The sequence below is a fragment of the Cyprinus carpio genome, chromosome A1, assembly GCF_018340385.1.
Source record: "Cyprinus carpio isolate SPL01 chromosome A1, ASM1834038v1, whole genome shotgun sequence".
Lineage (NCBI taxonomy): Eukaryota > Metazoa > Chordata > Actinopteri > Cypriniformes > Cyprinidae > Cyprinus > Cyprinus carpio.
This window is the reverse complement of record NC_056572.1, coordinates 19838481-19861226: the sequence shown is the minus strand read 5'-3', so window position 1 is coordinate 19861226 and position 22746 is coordinate 19838481. Positions and strand designations below refer to the sequence as shown.

The 22746-nt window shown below is 38.7% G+C and overlaps 1 protein-coding gene across 3 annotated transcripts in view; it reads left to right on the top strand.

The window, feature by feature from the left end:
- The first annotated feature begins 112 nt into the window (after positions 1-112).
- The window catches only part of LOC109069270 (E3 ubiquitin-protein ligase MARCHF4), a 45993-nt gene continuing 23359 nt past the window's right edge, over positions 113-22746 (top strand). Inside the window, exons 1-2 of one of the 3 annotated variants that reach the window (XM_042756920.1) lie at positions 116-1831; positions 2068-2389. In XM_042756920.1, coding sequence (XP_042612854.1) covers positions 2108-2389 — 282 coding nt within the window. In that variant the 5' untranslated portion in view covers positions 116-1831; positions 2068-2107. Of the gene's footprint in view, positions 2390-22746 lie in introns of all 3 variants that reach the window. The other 2 variants (XM_042756914.1, XM_042756908.1) reach the window with 2 other exon arrangements.

The following is a 22746-nucleotide window of genomic DNA, read 5'->3' as shown; positions in this document are numbered from 1 at the left end:
AAAAGCTGTTTAAGATAACAATTGAAGGTCACCACTTTTTTTTTTTTCACTTTAAGTTTAACAATGTATTTTTCCCAGTAAAAACTCGGACCTGCAATCAGACTCAATCATTCCAAAGACTGATTCCTGCTGGAAATTAATGCTGGAAAATGTCATGCAGCAATTGCAGCTGTGGACTTAAAGTTCATGTCTGCCCAATACTTGATATCTTCTGCGGTGGAGTTCATCGGGTTTACCGTCTCAGAGGGGGACGACGAGAGTAACGCTGGTAACACTGACCTAGAAACACATGTGCTTGTGAGCAGGTCTCACATGAGAGCTGAAACCAAATCCGTTTGTGGCTCGGATAGAGGAGAAATGCCTACTACAAGAACGATCTCCTCATGTTCGAATTAAAAAAAAAAAAAAAATCACATTTCAAAAGCTGGACTTGAATCCCTCTGAGGTCTTTATTTATTACGTAGGGCAAATAGTAAAGAGTAATTAAATTCGTTTCGTTGGCCGTGCGCTCGCCCCCTTTGCTTGCATCACAGCCTCGGAGGGAGACGGGCCCGCGCCTGGGAGCTGTCCCAGACAACATGGTGCTGAAACCGCAGCGAGAGCGAGCCTCCTCCGGCTTTACTGATGATTCTCATAACAACTCGTGTTAGAACAGCACAATGCCTATCGTCGCATGAACCGCAACGCTTTGGATTACCAAGCAGGAGCCACTTCAGTATTGTGCCAGCAATTTGATCCAAAGGAAAGGCACTGGATGTGACAAAACGACGGACTGTGGATGGCAAAAAATATTCCCTCTTCGTCGAAAGCGAATCTGTTTCTTCTCTGGACTGATCTTCGAAAGACATGTCTGACATTACACGGGACAGTGAGCTAAACTCCTTTTTGATTTCTGCAACAAGGGTTGGGTGTTTAAGGAGATAGGCTGCCTGTACTAACAAGACGTTGGCACCTTATATCTTTCAGAAGGGGACTTGTGCGGGATGCATTTGTAAGCGGTCGGACCTGAAACATGAGATGAACGCCAATGACAATTGCTGGCTAATTGTCAAGATTGTGGCTGAATTTCGTTTCACGCAACACAATTTGCATTCACATTAACACAATTACACAGTAGTCGCTTATGGATGTTTTACTAATAAGCGAGGACGATGTGATGTGTCATGAATAACAGAAACTGTGTACAGTGTGTATGGTAGACTTCCAGTTGTTTAATTAAAGAATACCAAGATGCCATTTGTTTGGCTCTACTGACGAATAGCCTGCATTTCTGTTTTGATGCTTTTGATGAATAGATGCCACTGGCAAGATTACCTCAGGGTAGCAGCTCTTTTGTCAGAACCTGTTCGCGGGAATCCCCGATATGTTTAATTCAAATCGGGTTCTTTGTCCGCAGGTTCGTGTTCGAATGTTCGATTTGAGTATCTTTGAGTATAAGGCCAGTTGTTGCAAACGCCCTCAGTCCCAGTAAACTGTTTAGTCAGGTATCCTAAAATGTGCTTCATGTGATAACATCCGAATGAATAAATTTTTTTGAGGTACTCAAAATGACTGAATCAACATTTGGTTAAGAACAGGGTTACTAAAGGTAACACCTGCACGTTACCACTTTTGACAGCTGCTATTACATGTGCTTATAATCTTCAGCTTCTCAATGGAAACACTAGCGCGAGGACTCGCTCATATGACGTAACTCTCAGAATAACTGTTGAAAATAAACAAGTTGTCTTTGCCTTTATATCCAAACGGTCGGTGAGGGTGAGCAGAAAGCGGTGTTGCTCACGGGACTGGACCGGCTGCACAGGTGTTTTTCCTCGTTAGAAACCAAACAGTAAGTTCTGTTATGTGACCTGCTGGAGTCCAGTAACAGATAGCCTTAGCATTATAGGCCGTTTAAAAACATAGACCGCCTTTCCATTATTTATAAGACGGGCACATGTTGTTGGCTATCGGTGTCATTGTATGGTGTTGGGGATTGTTGAGTCGCAGACCGATGCTGCGCCGCCAGGGCAAGCAGAAAGGCCGCTTTTGCGTCTTGTTCAGTGACCTGAAGGTTTTCCTACTCAGGCCACCGGCACCGTCGGCATCGCCACCTGCCTTCACACCCATGAACGAACTAAATGCGGAGGGCAATGCGACGAGCAGCGCCACGGAGAGCCACTCTTTAGCCAACGGACATTATCAGCCGGTAACAGGTGAGGCTTTGGACACACGAGGGCCCGAAGTCTGGACTCATAGCGGAGTGGATCCGCCGAGGACTCTGGACTGTTGCAGCTCATCTGAGGATTGCTCTAAGGAGAAGCTGGACGAGAGGTTATCTCTGAACAGCTGCACGGACAGTGGAGTCAGGACTCCGTTATGTCGGATCTGTTTTCAGGGTCCAGAGCAGGTAGGGACTCCACATGCTGCTACACTTTTTGTGGGGCTTGCTGAATAAATGTCGATTGTTTATTGCACATATTTGCTCCATATACTACATACTACACTGTGGAAAATTCCATCTAACGCCTGCCAAAGTGACAACCTGCAGTGACAAGTTCGTTGCACTTTTAAGATCACTTTGAATGTAATTAGTAATGAAGAAAATCGAGCTGAAACTCTGAAAACTGAAGAAGAATGCTGCAATTTTTGTGTCACATGAAATGGATGAAAACAAAGATTTTGTTACAATATAACAGAACATTTTCACAGACAATTACACTGCCTGAATGTCTCTAGACATACAATGGACTCAAAAGGTATTTGGACACTTAATCCTAAGCCAAAATATATGTATGACATTGCATTACATGATAAATTATCAAAACAAGAGACATGCATTTTAAAGAAAGAAGTCCACTTTTCAAAAAAAAAAAAAATATTCAAAAAGGTGAAGAAACTATTACTTAAGTCACACTTAAACTCTATGAAGTCATTTATTTTAAAGACAGAAAGCACAAGCACACTTTTCAAGTAACATTTCACTATAAAAGATGTTCTGCTCAAAATGTATAATTCAACTGCAGTACATAACGTAATATTAAATCAATAGCATTTATTTTGCAAAAAGATAGCACAAGCACATTTTAAAGCACAGTATCTCAAAAAAGATTTTTTTTTTTTTATATTATAAAACAGTAGATAGTACTGTTCAAAACTAATGCAAATGCATTTGAATACTTTCTTAGTGGTCACTTTGTTAAAACAATGTTCATAGTTAAGGGGATAGTTCACCCGAAAACAAATATGCCATCCTTATTTAACCATACTGTTCCATATCTGTATGACTTCCTTTCTTCTGCAGAACAAAAAAGAAGATATTTCAAAGAACTGTTTTTGTCCAATCAAAAAAGTCAGTGGGCTCCAAACAACATTAGATCCCATTGACTTTCATAATGGACGAAAAAGGACACATATTTTCAAAATATATTACATTTAAATCTTTTTGAAATTGAACTTTGAACTTGAACTTGAAATTTCCACACAAGAAAAAAGGTCAGGTCTGACATCATAAACAACAATCTGACTTCATAAATATAATCACCAAAAGTGCAGTTTGCAAAAGTAATGTGTAAAATGAAAACTGGCGCTTTGAGAAAAGCACTCAGCTCTAGCAATGAATTTCTTCTCATCACACTTGATTTTTTGTTATCCAAATGTGTCTGGATACATCTGAGATTCCACGTCATTGCTGCTGCTCTTGAAGTGATTTGTCCCATAAATCTAACTGTTCTGCCCCAGCGGTTTTATGACAGTGGTATTTATCCACAGCTTGGTGATTTGTTCTAATAGAATGCACCACATGACTGAAAGGTCAAGGGTTTGAACACAGAACATTGATCAAAGATTAAGCAGAACATTATATGACTGGCATATGGACACCTCTGTTGACCGGATTGATATTTGCCCTCGTTTCATCTGTTTCGAGATCATATGCTGTAACATAGTTTTGCATCTTTAGTATTAGAGAGTTTATGCATGTGCAATGCATGTGAAATTGTTTTATTTTCTTTTTCTCTCCTCCTCGTTCGATCATTCTCTCTCTCCATCGTATCCTGTCTCTCTCCTTTTCACTTTCCCCATGCACGTCTCTTTCTCTTTCCTCTTTCCATTAATGTGGGCTGTGGCAGAGTTGTGTGGCTGTGGGCTGATGGATGGGCCTGTGAGTGTAATGAGAGCTGTGCAGAGAGCAGATGGGACTGAGGAGATTCTCTTCACTCTGACTGAGTTGTGTATATGTCTCAAATCCAGACACACACTCCCTCTCTTTCTCACTCTCCTCTCCACTGCATGCTTTGACTTTCTCCAGCTGCCTCTCCCTTTTTCTTTCACTTTCAGAAGCCGAAGTAGTAGATAAGGAAGGTCTCCTGTTCCCCTAAACCCAACAGGGAGGGTGAGAAGGGTCCTTCGTGTGTGTACACAGAACACACAGGAACAATTACATGCTTGGGACACAAAATAATAGTTTTCTCTTTCTTCAATTGTCCTCTTGTTCTCTCTCAATTGTCCTCTTGTTCTCTCTCACCTCAAATGAAATGCCGTGGACCCCCTATGGTCTCATTTTAATCAGTGTGAAAACAAGAAATGGATTGTCACAGATGCTGGAGGTGATTTGAGCATCTCTTTTTCACACCCTGTTGTGAGAAGCCACTTACATAGACATCATTTCACCTTCATCAGAGAGAATAAGTGGGTTATTGGACATGACACAGGCTAAATCATTAATTTAGTGTAGCATTATTAATTATATAAAGTGAGCATGTGGCTTCTGTGGCTTTATACTGAATGCAAAAGAATATTCCACTCTTTGTGGTGGTGTTCATGTGTGGTCATCTCGTAAAATATGGTTTTCTGACATTATTTGAACAAACTGACTACAAAGTTTGACACTGCAGAAATATAAATTAACAAAACGCCCCGTGACAATGCCAATAAAGTGAGATTTCTGGCCATATTTTACCCAAAGTAGTCTGGTCTCATTTTAACTAGACCAAAGTTAAACAGATATATCACTATTTATTGTTTTGTTTACTAAATCAAAGAAATCTAAAGGGTATTTGTAACATAAAAAGTGGTGGAAGGGGTAGTTAGGTGAGAAATAACTTTTTGTCTTCCATACCATGCCTCTTCTAAATGTTTTCACACTCTTTCCTCGTTTTCCATTTGCTCTTTCTCTCTCTCTTTCAAAATTACTGTTCAGTGCTTTGGTGCTGTAAAATGCTGACGATGTAAAATCCCTGTGTGGCCCACATTAATATGTCATTCACATGAAACATGGTCACATCAGTGTTACCAGAAGAAATATAAAAGCTTTAATTTACAGTATTTTGAAAATGTTGTTAATATACAGAAGTGAAAAATAGCTGAAACTGACATAGTCAGCATGACTCAAATTATTTTTAAAAGAATTGATCGCACAAACAACAGTAAATGTAGAACAGTGTGGCCATGCTGTGCCTTTGTGTCACCTCAATATGAGAGTCAATGTCTGTGCCAGAATAAACCTATTGTGGGTCAGTTGTCGAAACCAAGTTAAACATACAGTCATTAAAAAGGAAGAAAAGTTCCGGCATTCCCATGAAAAGGTTCTTATTTCATATTAGTGTACTTATTGTGAAAAAATCATTTGTGTGCACACATATTTTTCACAATCCAATCACTCACCAATGGATAAAATCAAGTCTTGCCCTCGTATTTGGAAATATGCCAGTTTCATGCTAGTTTCGACTTTAAGTCACATGTTGCTATAATTTAAGTCTTTTCCTTACAATGTAAAACAGCAAAATATAGTCAATAGGCCTAAATAATACTAGATTCAGTTCCCTTCAGAAGTTTGGAAAACACTTGGCAAAGTGGGGTATTGGAAAGTATCACCTTAAATCATTATTTTTTTTGGACTGAATGCATTGAAAAAAAACTTTTAATTATCATAGATTTTCTTTTTGATTAGTGTAGACTGAGTACATGCTTCAAAAAAAAAACATGCAACATTCAGATTTTCCATGCAGAGAAAGAATGCTGATGTAAACATGCACACAGATGATGACAGTTTGAGCCTGCATGAGAAATATTTAAATTACAGCTATACCCTACATAATAATTGCAGTAAAGGTTACTGTGAGACATGCCCCTCAGACAACTGTGATGCACGATTAGTGGATTAAACAAGATTAAGAATTTGTTACAATGGCAACGGTTTAATTAAAACAAGGGAAAGAATTAATAACACATGGCCACAAACTAAGTCAGGGGGACCAATTATTTATTCTTTTTTTGTTGTTGTTGTTTCACATGCGAGGCTTTGTATATTTAAGCTCTGCCTGCAAAACTAGTTTTTAATGTCAGAGCAGAATTACCATTCAACATCTTTGTTGCTTTCTTCATGAATGAATCAGTGTCTTTGAATGACTTGATTGAGTTAATGATTCAATGACTCACTCTTAAAAACAGCCACTTGTTTTAAGTTTTTGAATGAATCTGTTGAGTAACTTTGAAATACACTGTAAATCCCCATTACTAATGCAAAAAAGACAAGTGCTATGATTCAAATATAGTAAAATTTCCCAGACTGGATATTGGCCAAAATCCTACATTGTCTTGGGTATTTCCAAACTTCTGGAGGACATTGTAATACAGAAGGTGCGTTTGCATTGTACACATGCAATACCTAATACATTTTGGGTTGTTTTGTGCCAGTAAACATCTCAGGCTATTTTTGAGTCCCAGTCCATCCTTGACTGCAGCCACTTTTACTAGCTACCAACACTGCATCCTTCTCTAGCAGTGTGTGTGTTTAATAGAAAATGACCTTGGCTGAAAAGAATCATTTAAAATTTGCATTGCAGTATGCTTTTAGAAAGCACATTACACACAGTCCAATGCAAAAAGCAAGAGAACTGCACTTCCCTTTATTCTCACTGTCTCACTTTTTCACCACCCTTCAAGTATGCTAATGACAGGAAATACGATTTATTTTATCACCGCTCAGGGCTGTTTACAAGGATTCTCTCTTTCATTTCTCTCCCTCTCACTCTGGCCTAGGCTTGCTGTCTGTTTTCCTTGTTTTCTGTCCCTTCGTGCCTCTTTAACTCACAAAGTCGTGAATAGGTAGTGTATCTTTCTCATTATAAAACACCATGCTCGGTTCTTACTTGTTTCTTTCTGCTTCCATGAATTGGCTGCTGTGTAACGCTGACCTAACATCCAGCACAATAAATTGAAGCTGCACTCAATGCCAAGGGCTCTTAGGGGTTATGTATAAAGCATCAGCCATTCAGATTTTATTGATAGTTCTGCTTTAATACCACAATTAGATAAACTGGCCTCTTCTCCCACTCTGATGAGTCGCACTGTGATCTTCCATCCCACATCTCAGCTGCACAATGTATCATTAAACCGTAAACCATCGGTGATTATGTATAATTAATGTAGAAAGCGAATCTGAATTTACTCGGCAAATGGATGTACATCCAATTCCAAAATCTCCACATCCTCGGATTAGACTCATAATAATGCATGTCAAATGAAATCAGAGGGCCTTTACGCTGGGAATTATCCACATTCAGTTTTTAATGCCCTGCAGTATGGATATTTGATCACTGATGAATCAGTCGAGTGAAGCTGAAAAGCAGTGTCCGTATTTGATACAGCTTTCATAACTGTGGAACTAAACTGCATCAAAGACACAGCTTTTCCAAAAGATAATGTAATCTGTTTAGAGCAGAGACTAGTGTTGAGATTAAGGCCTAACATGGTAATCCTGTTAATTGAAGTTTGTTCATGACGGATGAAATGACACATGCACAATCATACTGTGTTTCTCATAAGAAACTCTAATCCTCTCAAAAAGAGAGGATGTGATGGCCTTGACACAGAACACACAGTACACATATAAACAGCAGTGACTGGATAAGTGGGCCAAGAAGAGTGTAACTTTAAGACTTTTAAAGCAAAATCGAGCTGTTTTTTTGTGTGAATGTGAATGCATGCTCGTTGAAACTGGTTTATATTACCAAATTTAAGTTGAGAAATCCTTTTTACTTTTATGGACTTTGACCTTAACTCATACATATCTTTTCATGTTTGGAATGTTAAATACATTACTATTCAAATGTTTGGGGTCAGTAAGATGTTTATTTTTTAATTGAATACTTTTATTTAGCAAGGACACATTAAATTGATCAAAAGTGATAGTGAATATATTTTTAGTGTAATTTGTTTTGTCTCTCTTGGATGGAGACTTAGGATGTGCTGCAGCTGTTGTTGTCTCCCTGGATGAAGACTCTGAATGTAGAGTATCTCTTTTTTTGCAGGAGGCTCAAAACATGGTCGTATCCGTTACAGTCTCACCTTTACAGGCCAGAGACTCAGAAAGTTGAATGTATCTGGTAGTGTCTCACTGGACATGCCGGAGAAGAATTTGTCTGAATGTGTCTGTTGCTGCCTTCCCTGCAGTGGGCCGTAGGCTCATAACAGGTTGTGTGTGTTAGTGTCTATTCCCTTACTGTACTGAGACTCAGAACTTGATCTGTTTCTATCTCCTACCACGCAAGCCAGAGACTCAGAACATTGGTAGTCTGCTATTGTCTCTCTAGACGGGAGACTCAGAACATTGAATGTATCTGTTAATGTCTCTCTCCTTACAGGACTGAGACTCAGAACAATGTGTGTCTTTTGGAAAGGTACATTAATCCCTTTCCGTTGATGAGGAGATTTCAATTTGGTGCTTCTCCATTTCCATGCTGTGATTGACTGTTTCCATCAGAGCAGGGGAACATGGTGTGGCCCATCCTTTCCTCCTGTGGAACTTATTCGCATAGTCCAAACACAAAGTTAGAAAAGTGTCACTAAAGTTTTACAGATCTTTATGATGTCTTTATCCACAAAATCATCATTGTTAATAATAAGACATATTTCTTGACTAGCAAATCAGCATATTTGTATGAAAATTCAGCTTTGCATTACAGGAATAAATGACATTTTAACATACATTCACATAGAAAACTTATAAAAAAATTATTTAATAATATTTCACAATATTGCCGTTTTCTTGACTTCTTTCAAAAACATTAAAAAAAAAAATACGAACCCCAAACCTTTGAATGGTAGTGTAAGCCCGCTAGCATTTTATCATAGCAAAGATTTGGCCATGACAATTTTGTCTTTAATATATTTTAAATGAATATTACAGGTACAGTTCAATCAACACTTGTTTCATAATGTTGATTATCACAAAGTTAATACCTTCCTTTTCTTTATATTACTTTTTTTGTGTGTTACAGGGAAGCAGTTACAATGTTAAGTGAATAAGAGTGAATAAGCATAGTCACAAGACATAAACAGTATGCATGTTAACATGACTTCATTAATGTCTTCTATGGTTTCTATATCCAGCATCCGTAATGACAGTGATTTAACAGAAGCATTAATCAATCATAAAGTGCTTTCATAAGATTATAAGCCTCACATTTTTGCTTTTAAATCCTCCCAAAATGGAGCCATCCATTGTAAGTGTTTCACTGTAACATCAATTTTTGCTTAAAAAAAGGGGGACAGCTTAAAATATTTTTTTGTGGTAATGAAAATGCCAAAAATGCTGTCAGCTGAACCTAAAATATTCCGTTAAGCAGAATCTCTACAGCTATTTATACAGACATTTAAAGATACATATACTGTTGAGGCAGAGGTGTAGGGCATTCATGACGTATAAGGGGCTGTTGTGCTCATGGGGACCCAAGATTAAGCCTGATCTGGGTCATGTCCCGAAAGCATTCCCCTCTCTCTCCCTTTACATCTCTCTCAGCTCTCCACTGTCCTATATAATAAGGCAAAAGGCCAGTAATTAAAAAATGCATATACATATACTTGTAAAATAATTATAGAATATACACCATCCAAAGTTATTTATTTTAAAACAACAATTCATTTATAATAAATATAGTAAAGCACTTAATAATGACTTTTGTGTTTAGTACATTTCAACAAATGTTTATAGTCAGGAGTGGTAATGTTTTCCTGGAATGACACACACACTCACACCCACACATGCAAGTTCAACAACAACTTCAACATCAGCAGTGATGACCACTGTAACTTTGTTAAGTGTACTTTGGATGCATATGATACATCCCTAATCTGACTCTCACATTCATATGTGAACACATATATGTGGCGAAATATAGAATATATTGACAGATTGATTTATGTATAGTTAAAGTATTATTACAGCTGTGATGGTTATCCAGTAGGTGGCAGTCACCAGGAACAGAACCCCAAAGTAGACTTGGAAAAGAAAAGAGAGAAACAGGTTAGCCATTGTGTGCATTACGTTTAGCATAACTGACAGTACTGATGATTCACACACGCTTGTTAACCCCTTTCTTTAAGTGTGTTACATATGTTCTTCAGCATACCGGGAAACTTGACTCTTCTTCGTGAAGGTAGACAGCTGTACTGATTGTGTAAGAAATCACTCTATCATTAGAGGCCTGTATCATTAATTTAATGGAAATATAAACAGCTTCAAAACACATAAGGAAATGAATGGCAGTGGCAGCAATAGCAGGAATGCTCAGACTGTCAGGATGGATAGAAACACATTACAGAAGTTGGAGTTTTAATGTTCATACATTGCCAATGTGTCAGAGATAGCGAGGGCTGACAGAGAGGAGGTAAGAGGTGGAACCTTGACAAGAAGAGGATGTAGAAACACTACTACTTTTTCATTTTAGAGGATAAATGTTTCTGATTTTAAACTTAAATCTTGATGTTAATGTCAAATAGTGATAAACAGATATACTTTACATATAACCATTTTTGGCCAATTAAGTGTTCCCTTTGTCACTCACTTCCAAAAACTTATAACATGGTTATACTATTACCACACCTCAAGACACTGTTTAGATTATGTATTTCAAGACATTTGTCAGGTTTTCATCCTTAAAACGTTCTTATGGGTGTGAATTACTTGGGTCTGTGTGTCTCTAAACAGCGTTCGGCAACAGTGTTTACTAATTGTTTAACTTCTTCAAGAACAGCGCCGTTACCACCTTGTCTTTGAGAAATGTCATATAGCTTTTCAGTTGTTAAATAATTTTATTGATAAAGTTGCAGGACAGTGCTGATAACTTTGTATGTTGCTGCAATTTTGTATTGTGTAAACTGTAAAGGCATCTATATTTAAGATTCATTTCTAACAAACAAACAAAAAATTAGTTATAGTATCAATAAAATCTTTTAATCTTAAAGCTGTATTATTAAGCTTTATAAAATACCTCAACAATTTTACAAAGTGTGCACCAAGTGAAGTACTTGAAAGGCTCTAAATATAGGGGGGAAAACACATGAATTCAGAGTTTAAGATAGGTATCATGCATAAATAAGAATAATGTTACTTTTAATAGGATAATGTTCATGTGGTAAGGCACAGTTTGTTGTTGTAAATAGTAATGTACCCAATGCCTTTATCAGAACTGATTTACAGAAAAAAATAATCCTGGAGCTTTTCTTTACTGAAAGGCACATCAAAGTCAAAAAGTCAAAGTCTGCTTTATTGTCAATTCTTCCACATGTACAGTACATACATACAGATAATTGAAATTGCGTTACTCTCAGACCCTTGATGCATACAGATAACACTAACAGTAGAGCATAAAATACATATAGATACAGATTAAATATAAAATACAACTATACAAACAAGGGCATGTAAAAAAAAAAAAAAAAAAAAAGTTAAATAAAGCAGCACACGGCACATGGCAGATAGAGCAAACCACTGAAGTAAACAAACAGTGCAGTTAAAGTGATTGTAGTGCAAAAGAGCTTATTCAGTCTAATTAAAGTGACAAAAAGCTCAGAGAGCAGTTCTTTATTTAAACTGACAGAAGAGGTAGTTGAATGAGGTCAGTTAAATGCTGAAAGAGGTAGTGAGCAGACCAATGCTGCACAAAGTGTCTGGTGCAGGTCACAGTTTGTTAGTGGGAGGGGGAGTGGAAGGACCTGGGGATGTGGGAGCTGGGGGGGCAAAAGAAGGGAGGGGTTCAGAGTTCAGTGGTGCCTGGGGCAAAAGAGGGGAGCTGAGTTGGGGGCATGGTCAGGAGGGAATTCAGCTTCCTGACAGCCTGATGAATGAAGCTGTCCTTCAGTCTGCTGGTCCTGGCCTGGAGACTCCGCAGTCTCCTCCCTGATGGCAGCAGACTGAAGAAGCTGTGTAGGGGGGTGGTGGGGGTCACTGCAGAGGGCTTTGCGGGTGAGACGGGTTCCATAAATGTCCTGGAGGGAGGGGAGAGAGACAACAATGATCTTCTCAGCTGCCCTCACTACATGTTGAAGGGTCTTCCGGCAGGACGTGTTGCAGGCGCCATACAACACAGTGATGCAGCTCGTCAGAATTCTCTCAATGGTGCCTCTGTAGAAGGTGCGCATGATGGGGACCTGGGCTCTGGCTCTTCTCTTCTCAGAGACTCTGCTGTGGTTTCTTGGCAAGTGCTGCGGTTTTGTCATTCCAGGAGAGGTCCTCTGTGATGTGCACAGGCAGGAACTTGGTGCTGCTCACTCTCTCCACAGTCACACCATTGATGGTCAGAGGAACATGTTGAGTGTGCACTCTCCTGAAGTCAACAACAATCTCCTTCGCCTTCTCCACGAGGTGGCTCACCTCCTGTAGTTTGTCTCATCTCTGTTGCTAATGAGACCCACTACAGTTGTGTCATCCGCAAACTTAATGAAGAGGTTGGAGTTTTGTGACGGTGTGCAGTCGTGGGTCAGCAGAGTGAAGAGGAGGGGGCTCAGCACACATCCTTGGGGGGCCCCAGTGTTCAGTGTGATGGTGCTGGATGTGTTGATGCCGACCCGTACTGCCTGAGGTCTTCCAGTCAGAAAGTCCAACAGCCAGTTGCACAGCGAAGTGCTGAGCCCCAGCTGGACCAGTTTGTGAATGACCTGTTGAGGGATGATTGTGTTGAATGCTGAACTGAAATCTATGAACAGCATTCTGACGTATGACGTATGCATAGTCTGACATAAATGGCTTATGATTCTGTCTTGATTATTAATTGATTAATTTTATTATTAATACATATTATATGGTAGAAATGTTTGAGCACATATTGAGACATATGACATTTGCACACTTTGTATCATTGTTGAGAGACAAATGAGACAAAGGAGACAAATGTGAGAGCTCCCGAGTCTTTAGTTAAGAGAAAAATCTGAGCACAGTGTGTGATGTTGTTGAGATCTGCTTTGAAACATTGGAGGAGACAAATGTGAGAGATCCAAAGTCTTTAGCTAAGGAGAACTATCTGAGCACAGTGTGTGATGTTGTTGAGATCTCTTTTAAAGCTTTGAAGGAGACATAAATGGGAGAGTGTAAGGGCCCTATCATACACCCGGCGCAATGTGACGCAAGGCGCATCGCAAGTGTGTTTGCTAGTTTCAGTCTGGCGCCATTCGCATTTTCCCGTACAGCGCCACGTCGTTTAATTAGCAAATGCATTTGCACCCATTTGTGCGCCCATGGGCGTGCTGGTCTAAAAAAGAGGTGTGTTCAGGCGCATTGCTGGCGCATTGCTATTTTAAGGAGCTGAAAATAGACTGCGCCATAGACCAACTCAAACCTGGTCTAAAGTCTGGCGGAATGTTTTTTCTTTGTTATTTAAAGAGCACGTTAGTATATATACGGGTCCACATCGCGGGTACACGCTGCTTATTAAACACACAGGGATGCACAGCAGCACACAATGACACAAACATGCCAAATATTAAAAATTAAAGGATGGCAATGCATTCTAATTTTTTGTAGGTTAATTAAATATAAAAATGCCTACATGTCATAATGGATAGTCATCGCATGTATCAGAATTAGGCTATCTATTTGCTCGCACACGAGCAGCTCCGTTTCATCTCGGAGACTCATTCTGTCTTTGCGCTTGCCAAATTCCGCCGTGAACATAGCAAATCCGTCATGGCACGAGCGCAACTGGCTCTTAAAGGGAATGGAAGATGAGACTCTGTTTGGTTTATTGCACATTACGCCCAAAAACACCCATTACTCATTAAGATAATAGGAACAACCCCTTTAGACCATGTGCCCGGGCGCGCCAACCATTTTTGCGTCGTTAAAATAGCAAAAGTGGATTTGGACATGCCCTGAGTGCACCTGCGCCATGTGCTTTACACTTTGCGTTTAGATCATTAAAATAGGGCCCTAAGAGTTTTTGTCTCAGGAGACAAGTTTGAGAAGCAGGAGACTCAAGCAAAAATCTCCATTCGATCGTAAAGTAACCTAATTTCTGTCTAGGAGAAATATTTGAGATGTAAATGATATCTCACTTTTGATTTTTTCTTTCCTCTGGGTACAATAAACAGCCTTTTTTCCCCTTTTTTTTAAATACAAACATTTTACTAAAATTTTACATGGACTATCTTGAGGCCACGCTCATTGACAAAAGACCACTAATATTGAATGATTTTGAATGGTGAGAACTACATGTTTTTCTGATATGGTGATAAAACTACATGATGGCATGGTACACTGCGTTAAAAGTGGGTAGTTTGCCTCTAGTCCTGCTTTCTTAAAATATAACTTTTTCTTGTCAAATTATACCTGGATCATTTGCCACACTGAATTGCACTAGGTGTTACAGTATGAGCAGGGAAGTGATGTGTGAGTGAATGTGTGGAAACGTATGTGTGTGCAATTTGTGCCTGTACAGGAGATTAAGAATAGATGAACATCTCAAATTTGCATCAGTTGTCAGAGGGAGTAAATAAATCAAGTAGATTCCACTAGTAGATTTCACTGGTATAAACAGTTAATGAGCACTATTGTGTTGCAACCCAGAAATGGGTTGTAGGTCTGTTCTGATGCAGACAGCAATGAAAGAGCAATGCTACAGGAAAATAAGAAAATGCAAGATAAAGAAGATAAAGAATGGCAAAATAAATAGTTCATCAACTTTTAAACAGGAGGAAAATAACGCTTCACATGTTGAAGTCAAAGAATATGTGACTTTGTCAAACTCTACAAAAAATGTTCTGCAAAATCTGGTTCCTGAAGCAAGATCCACTGCACAAAACCATCATGGGTTATGAGCAATCCACTGCAAGGGCAATTAATTAATCAAATAGTGAGAAAGGATAAAAATCTATACAGCAAATCAATATTTTATGTATTCATTAATTAAATAAAAGAAAGTTTATTCAAAGCTCTAAAAGTACAGAAAATGTTTGCTGTGTTCCCTTTTGTTTCTGTAACTAAATGGACTTTAAAATGCGATTTAAAACAGCGATAAAGGTAAGTCTGGGTGAACACAAAGACACATGTTTTGCTCAGGTCCTCTTTACATTTACACCAGCCTTGAATATTCTGGCCCAAGTCTAGACTGAAAAACAGTCTGGTTTTCATAAAGAGGTCTACAGACATACTGATATGACCATACACACCTGTTCTCTTCAACAAGGTTCTTGCAGGGGCCAGAAAACATGCAAAGACGTGCATTTTCAGAGAAATTATTCGATTTTAAAACTTTCAAGATTAGTTCAACCAAAAATGAACTCACCCTGAGGCCACCCAAGATGTTGATGAGTTTGTTTCTTCATGAGAACAGATTTGAAGAAATTTAGCATCAAATCATTTACTGAACAATGGATCCTCTGGAGAGAATGGGTGTTGTCAGAAGTCCAAACAAATGATAAAAACTTTACAATAATCCACAAGTAATGCACACAACTACAGTCCATCAATTAATGTCTTGTGAAGTGAAAAGCTGTGTGTTTGTAAGAAACAAATCCATCTAAAGCCCTGCACAGGCCTCAGATTTAGGCCCTAGCCCGGCCCTGGCCCGAGATGCTCAGACCCTAGCGCAGCCCGTGTCTGACAGCTTATCAGAATTACCGGCCCGCGTCTGACCCAAGCCCGTCTTTTTTCCCCTTCTCCCAAAACAGCTTATACCACTTTTCCAGCTATTAAAATAGTTTCGTTTTGTATGTAATGGCAAAGTGATTATATTTCATTTTGTTTTTTTATTAAGTTATTTTAGAAAAACGTTTGGAGCATTTTTTTTGTTTGTTAAATATAAGTTTTTGTTTTTTAAAGTAATGACCAAGTGGCCAGTGGCAGACAGTGAGCCTATGTTTGATCAATTTAGCCTTCTCAAATCATCATGACTTGCCTAAAATAAATATAAAACAGTTCAAGCATGTAACAATGTTTAAACGTTAAACCTAGATAAATGAAGCGCACTTTGCAGGACATGGAGGCACCAGTGTAATCACTTGCAATTTTTTCAGTGAATACGCCATCATTTTTTCTCATAAAGGTAAGAGTAATACATCATTCATAACTGTAAATGGTGTACTTTTATTTGCATGCACTCACAATAGCAACAAAACGTTGTGCTTTTATAAAATAAACAAACATGATGCGCTTTATGCTGTCTCGTCTTCAACAGGAGCGCTTCACAAAAATGAACCGAAACTCAGCGAATAGATGCTTCATTGACATGATAAATATATCTATAGAAAGCTTTAAATTACTAGTTAACAAAAAAAAAGAAAAATTATTTCATTATAATCATAATCATTATCTGTAAAGATGCACTTCTCTATGAAGGTGCATCTGATGAAGAGGTGGCGAGTGGAATCTGTAACTTCATTCTTGCGACATAGACTCAGAAAACACTATTTATTAGGAAATAATTCAAATATCACCTTCCTCTTTTCCCCTGACACATTTGCGGTAAATACTTTTGCCGATGCTTTGCAGCAAGCTTAAGCCTATTGCGTGCATTTGAACGCAGAACTCTTCAGCTGCGATGACGGCACGCATGCTGCTGCTGCTGGACACTAAACACCATCGAGCTGTTCTTGACAGTCACGGTAGCACAGTCTCATGGTGTTTCCACCAATGCGGCAATTTTTTTCATCACTAATTGATGGATGTCTAAAATATAAAAATAAGGAGAAGCATAAAACAGGCCCAAGGCCCGGCCCGCGTCTGAGCTATGACGTGAAAAGTCGGAGCCAGTCGGGCCCAGCCTGAAATGCAGGGCTCTATAATCCATCAAGACGATTTTTTTAACAGTCCATAATCCATAATAACACTTCCTCCACAAAATCATGGCTTTGTTTCTTACAAACACACAGCTTATCACTTAACAAGAAATTAACTGAACAAATGAGACATGTTTTACTTTTTAATCAGGGACAATAAAAGCAAACTCTGCTGTTCATTCTCATCATCAATTTCTCTTTTTTTTGAATGACACTGTTTCCTCATCCAAAGGAGTAGGCAATCTGCTGTCTCATCTAATTTTTTTGTCTGAGTATTTGTCTACAGCTGAATCATTTGCATAAATACATTTGACTGGATAAGATGCAATCAAATATGTGGACCTAAATGAATTTGAGAAAACTAGTGTATCTAAACTATTGCCAGACAAGTCTTGAACATGCTCACTCCAGTCTGGATCTGAACTGCTAATTGTGAACCTCAGCGTGCTGTTGAACTCACCGAGTTCTCTGATGTATCGAGCAGCACAACAATTTTATCAAAATCAGTTGGAGGGCAATAAAAAATGATTGACTTTCTGCTAGGTGTTTCTGCAACCTTACAAGCGAAACTTTAGTGTTATAAGCGACTTTTTTGTTTACTTGAAAATAATAACTGTCTCATATGTTGGCTGCATATGACATTGAGAATGTGTCATTTCAGAAAAGTAACCAATATAAAACTGACTGTTATTCCTTGTGAGGTGTACATTTTTGTAATTTCGTTAATTGCTACTTTTCTTAAAAGAGGCAGCCTCAATGACATATACAGCCAACAAATGCAATCCAAAATTCAATCTCAGAAGACACCACAGCACCTGCAGTTAATTCAAGTTACATTTGATCAGTTTATGTGTTTATGCAAGTTGAACCCATGACCTTAGCATTGCCATTACTAGTGCCATGCTCACTTAGGAAAGCTACATTAAAATCTTAAATAAGGTCTACGACAAAAGTTTTGCATTGGAATAGTTGACACAAAACGAAAAAAAAAAAATCAACTTTTACACTACATTTTACTTATTCAAAGGCATGCAACACACTTATGTAAGGAACAGACAAAAAAAAAAATATTAAGAATTACTTTCGCCTCTGAGGTGAAAGTGACGTGACATACAGCCAAGTATGGTTCAGAATTTGTGCTCTGCATTTAACCCATCCAAAGTGCACACACACAGCAGTGAACACACACACACACCGTGAACACACATCCGGAGCAGTGGGCAGCCATTTATGTGTGATGTTAGTTGAATTTGTCATGTGATATAGCTAGCTATGTGAATGCCAGAACCACTAGATGCACACAAACTGAGAGCTTTTTGATCAAGAAATTATTTGTTAGAAAGAATGCCTACAAAAGTTTCCTAATATCTTCTGGATTTCTGATTGGAAGGTGCACACTGTATGTTTGTTTATTCTTTGGATTTCATCTGTTAATTTGCAAGTTAATGAACTGTGTTATTGACTGTTACTGTTCAGTAAGCTACCGACTTGGTTAAACTGTAATATGGATGGAAACACACTCACACGCTGTGTATTTGAAGGTCATTTTATTTTATTTCCGTTTTTTTACAGTGTTATGACGTAAAGTAGTCAAGTTGTTGAATGGTATCCAAATTGTGTCACAATGTTCAAACGGTGTCGAAATATGATCAAGATGGGGTAATGATGACGATGATGCTTACTCTTTGCAAAGAAGACATTAAACGTTAAGACATCAGTTGAAGCATGATTCTTTTAATCAGAAGAAAACCTCCAGGAGCGGTTATAAGCGTCATGTAGGACAAAACCCCTGTGCATGTAGAGCTAAATAAGTTTGTCAGTTCAGTGAGGGGCATCATGCCGACTGCTGGAAACGACGCTCATTAGCGCCGCTCCTCATAGCTCCAGGGCAAAGTAGTGATCTGTGTTTCCTTTCCCTGCACAACTTGAAGGGAATTTGAGTTGCCATCCTGATCTCTCCTTAAATATCTCCTTCTGAGAATACTGTGGGTAAATAATTAATACTTTATGTTGATGGAAATTCAGTACCCCTTATAGGTGCTAAACTGAAGCCCTATAAAACAGACTGATCAGCGCAGAAAGGTAATTTCTTTCAGTGCCATGGGGATCAGTTTGACACAGTTCCAAAAAGTGAGCAAGTCCAGGCACTCTGTTGCCAGGGACCAAACAGAAGCTTTTATCTGATCAGCCCTCATTATGTTGTGTGTATGTGTATGTGTATGTGAGGCCGAATGACAGATGCCGTCATTGTGTCTGGTTCCTATTTACAAAGCAATGGAATTTGCTATGATGACTGTTCACTCTTGTACAATTAATTCTGTAATTTTGACAGTACCGGATGGATGTAGATATTCTTGATACTGGTTAAATGAGCTCAAAATAAACACACTGGATGAGACAACTATTTGTCACCCACACAAATCTCACTAGAGGCATGTTTGAAACGTGTGCTATTTTGAAACATCGTAAATACTGCTGTTAGGCTTCTGTGAAGATATTTTGACATGCAGCACTTGAAATGTTTAAGCCTGCAGTGGACATGTGATTTCGAGGCAGGAGGTTTGTTGTCTCAGTTTATGCATGATTCACATGATTACTGCAAAGCAGTAATCAATCAAATTTAGTCCCTTTGCTGCTGAAAAACGATTCTGGAGATTTTATTATCTACTGATGTCAAACAGGGGACAATTTTTTTAAAAAGACAAGCTACACTGTTAAACCATCTTTCCCAAATGAATGTCCCATGGGTATGGTTTTTGTGAAGGTCACTAGGGCATGTCCCAAGTAACTCTTATGTAGTCCTCATTAATAATTTGTACAACTAATGGATGGGTCAATGATGTGACATTCATGTTTTGGACTGGATCTATTAATTTTTTTGAAAATACATTAATAATGCAATTCATGCCTACAGTGGCTTGAATAAACCTCTTCCTCGTGCTTTCAATGTGGAACTAGCCACAGCTAGACAGAGTTTCTTCTCAAACCTTATAAACAGTAACTTAAACAACACTCGCACTCTTTCTGCTATTGTTGAGAGACTGACAAAACCCCCAAATCAGATTCCCAGTGAAATGCTCTCAGACAACAAATGCAATGAGTTTGCTTCCTTCTTTTCTGAGAAGATCATTAATATCAGGAAAGCGATTAGCACATCCTTAAGTTATGCAGAGGTCAGACAGATTCGGCCGCAATATAAAAAAGAAGACACTATGTCTATTTTTGAAGCAATTGGTAGAAAAATGTTGGAAGAAATAGTGTAGCACCTAAAATTGTCTACACGCTATCTTGACACACTTTCCACATCTTTTTTCAAAAGTGTGCTAAACTGTTTAGAAGCAGATCTCTTAGAAGTGGTGAATGCCTCACTTCTTTCTGGGACTTTTCCAAACTCACTGAAAACTGCAGTTGTTGAATCCCTTCTGAAAAAGAGCAATCTTGATAACAACTTTTTGAGCAATTAGACCAATTTCAAATCTTCCTTTTATAGGCAAAATTATAGAAAAGGTCATTTTTAATCAGCTGAACAAATACTTAAACTCAAATGGATACCTGGACAATTTTCAATCTGGTTTCTGAAGGCATCACAGCACATTAAGATAAAAAATGATATTCGCTTAAATTCTGATTCTGTCAAAATATCAGTGCTGGTATTATTAGATCTCAGTGCTGCATTTGACACTGTCGATCATAACATACTTCTACAGAGACTGGAAAACTGGGTCGGGCTTTCTGGTATGGTACTCAAATGGTTCAGGTCATACTTAGAAGGGAGAGGTTATTATGTGAATATAGGAGAGCATAAGTCTAAGTGGATCTCCATGACATGCAGAGTCCCACAAGGCTTAATTCATGCACCTCTCTTGTTTAGCTTGAATATGCTCACACTAAGTCAATGAGAAAGAACCAAGTTGTTTTTATGTGATTATAGGAGGATATAACTAGCATTATCACCAAGAATTAGATGTTTTGTTTCCAGTCAAGACTTGGAGAAACTTGTTCATGCCTTTATCACCAGCAGGGTGGACTACTGTAATGGTCTCCTCACCAGCCTTCCCAAAAAGACCATTAGACAGCTGCAGCTCATCCAAAACCCTGCTGCCAGGATTCTGACTAGAACCAGAAAATCTGAGCATATCACACCAGTCCTCAGGTCCTTAGACTGGCTTTCATTTACAAACCCGATTCCAAAAAAGTTAGGACACTGTACAAATTGTGAATTAAAACAGAATGCAAAAATGTGGAAGTTTCAAATTTCTATATTTTATTCAGAATACAACATAGATGACATATCAAATGTTTAAACTGAGAAAATGTATCATTTTAAGGGTAAAATGAGTTGATTTTAAATTTCATGGCAAAAAAGTTGGGACAAGGCCATGTTTACCACTGTGTGGCATCCCCTCTTCTTTTTATAACAGTCTGCAAACGTCTGGGGACTGAGGAGGCAAGTTACTCAAGTTTAGGAATAGGAATGTTGTCCCATTCTTGTCTAATACAGGCTTCTAGTTGCTCAACTGTCTTAGGTCTTCTTTGTCGCATCTACCTCTTTATGATGCACCAAATGTTTTCTATGGGTGAAAGATCTGGACTGCAGGCTGGCCATTTCAGTACCTGGATCCTTCTTCTACGCAGCCATGATGTTGTAATTGATGCAGTATGTGGTCTGGCATTGTCATGTTGGAAAATGCAAGGTCTTCCCTGAAAGAGCAGCATCTGGATGGGGAGCATATGTTGTTCTAGAACTTGGATATACCTTTCAGTATTGATGGTGCCTTTCCAGATGTGTAAGCTGCCCATGCCACACGCACTCATACAACCGCATACCATCAGAGATGCAGGCTTCTGAACTGAGCGCTGATAACAACTTGGGTTGTCCTTGTCCTCTTTAGTCCGGATGACATAGCGTCCCAGTTTTCCAAAAAGAACTTCAAATTTTGATTCGTCTGACCACAGAACAGTTTTCCACTTTGCCACAGTCCATTTTAAATGAGCCTTGGCCCAGAGAAAATGCCTGCACTTCTGGGTCATGTTTAGATATGGCTTCTTTTTTGACCTATAGAGCTTTAGCCGGCAACGGCGAATGGCACGGTGGACTGTGTTCACCGACAATGTTTTCTGGAAGTATCCCTGAGCCCATGTTTGTGATTTTCATTACAGTAGCATTCCTGTATGTGATGCAGTGCCGTCTAAGGGCCCAAAGATCACGGGCATCCAGTATGGTTTTTCAGCCTTGACCCTTACGCACAGAGATTGTTCCAGATTCTCTGAATCTTTGGATGATATTATGCAATGTAGATGATGATAGCTTCAAACTCTTTGCAATTTTTTTCTGAGAAACTCCTTTCTGATATTGCTCCACTGTTTTTCACCACAGCATTGGGGGAATTGGTGATCCTCTGCCCATCTTGACTTCGGAGAGACACTGCCACTCTGAGAGGCTCTTTTTATACCCAATCATGTTGCCAGTTGACCTAATAAGTTGTAAAATGGTCCTCCAGCTGTTCCTTATATGTATATTTAACTTTTCCGGCCTCTTATTGCTACCTGTCCCAACTTTTTTGGAATGTGTAGCTCTCATGAAATCCAAAATGTGCCAATATTTGGCATGACATTTCAAAATGTTTCACTTTCAACATTTGATATGTTATCTATATTCTATTGTGAATAAAATATGTTTATGGGATTTGTAAATTATTCCATTCCTTTTTTACT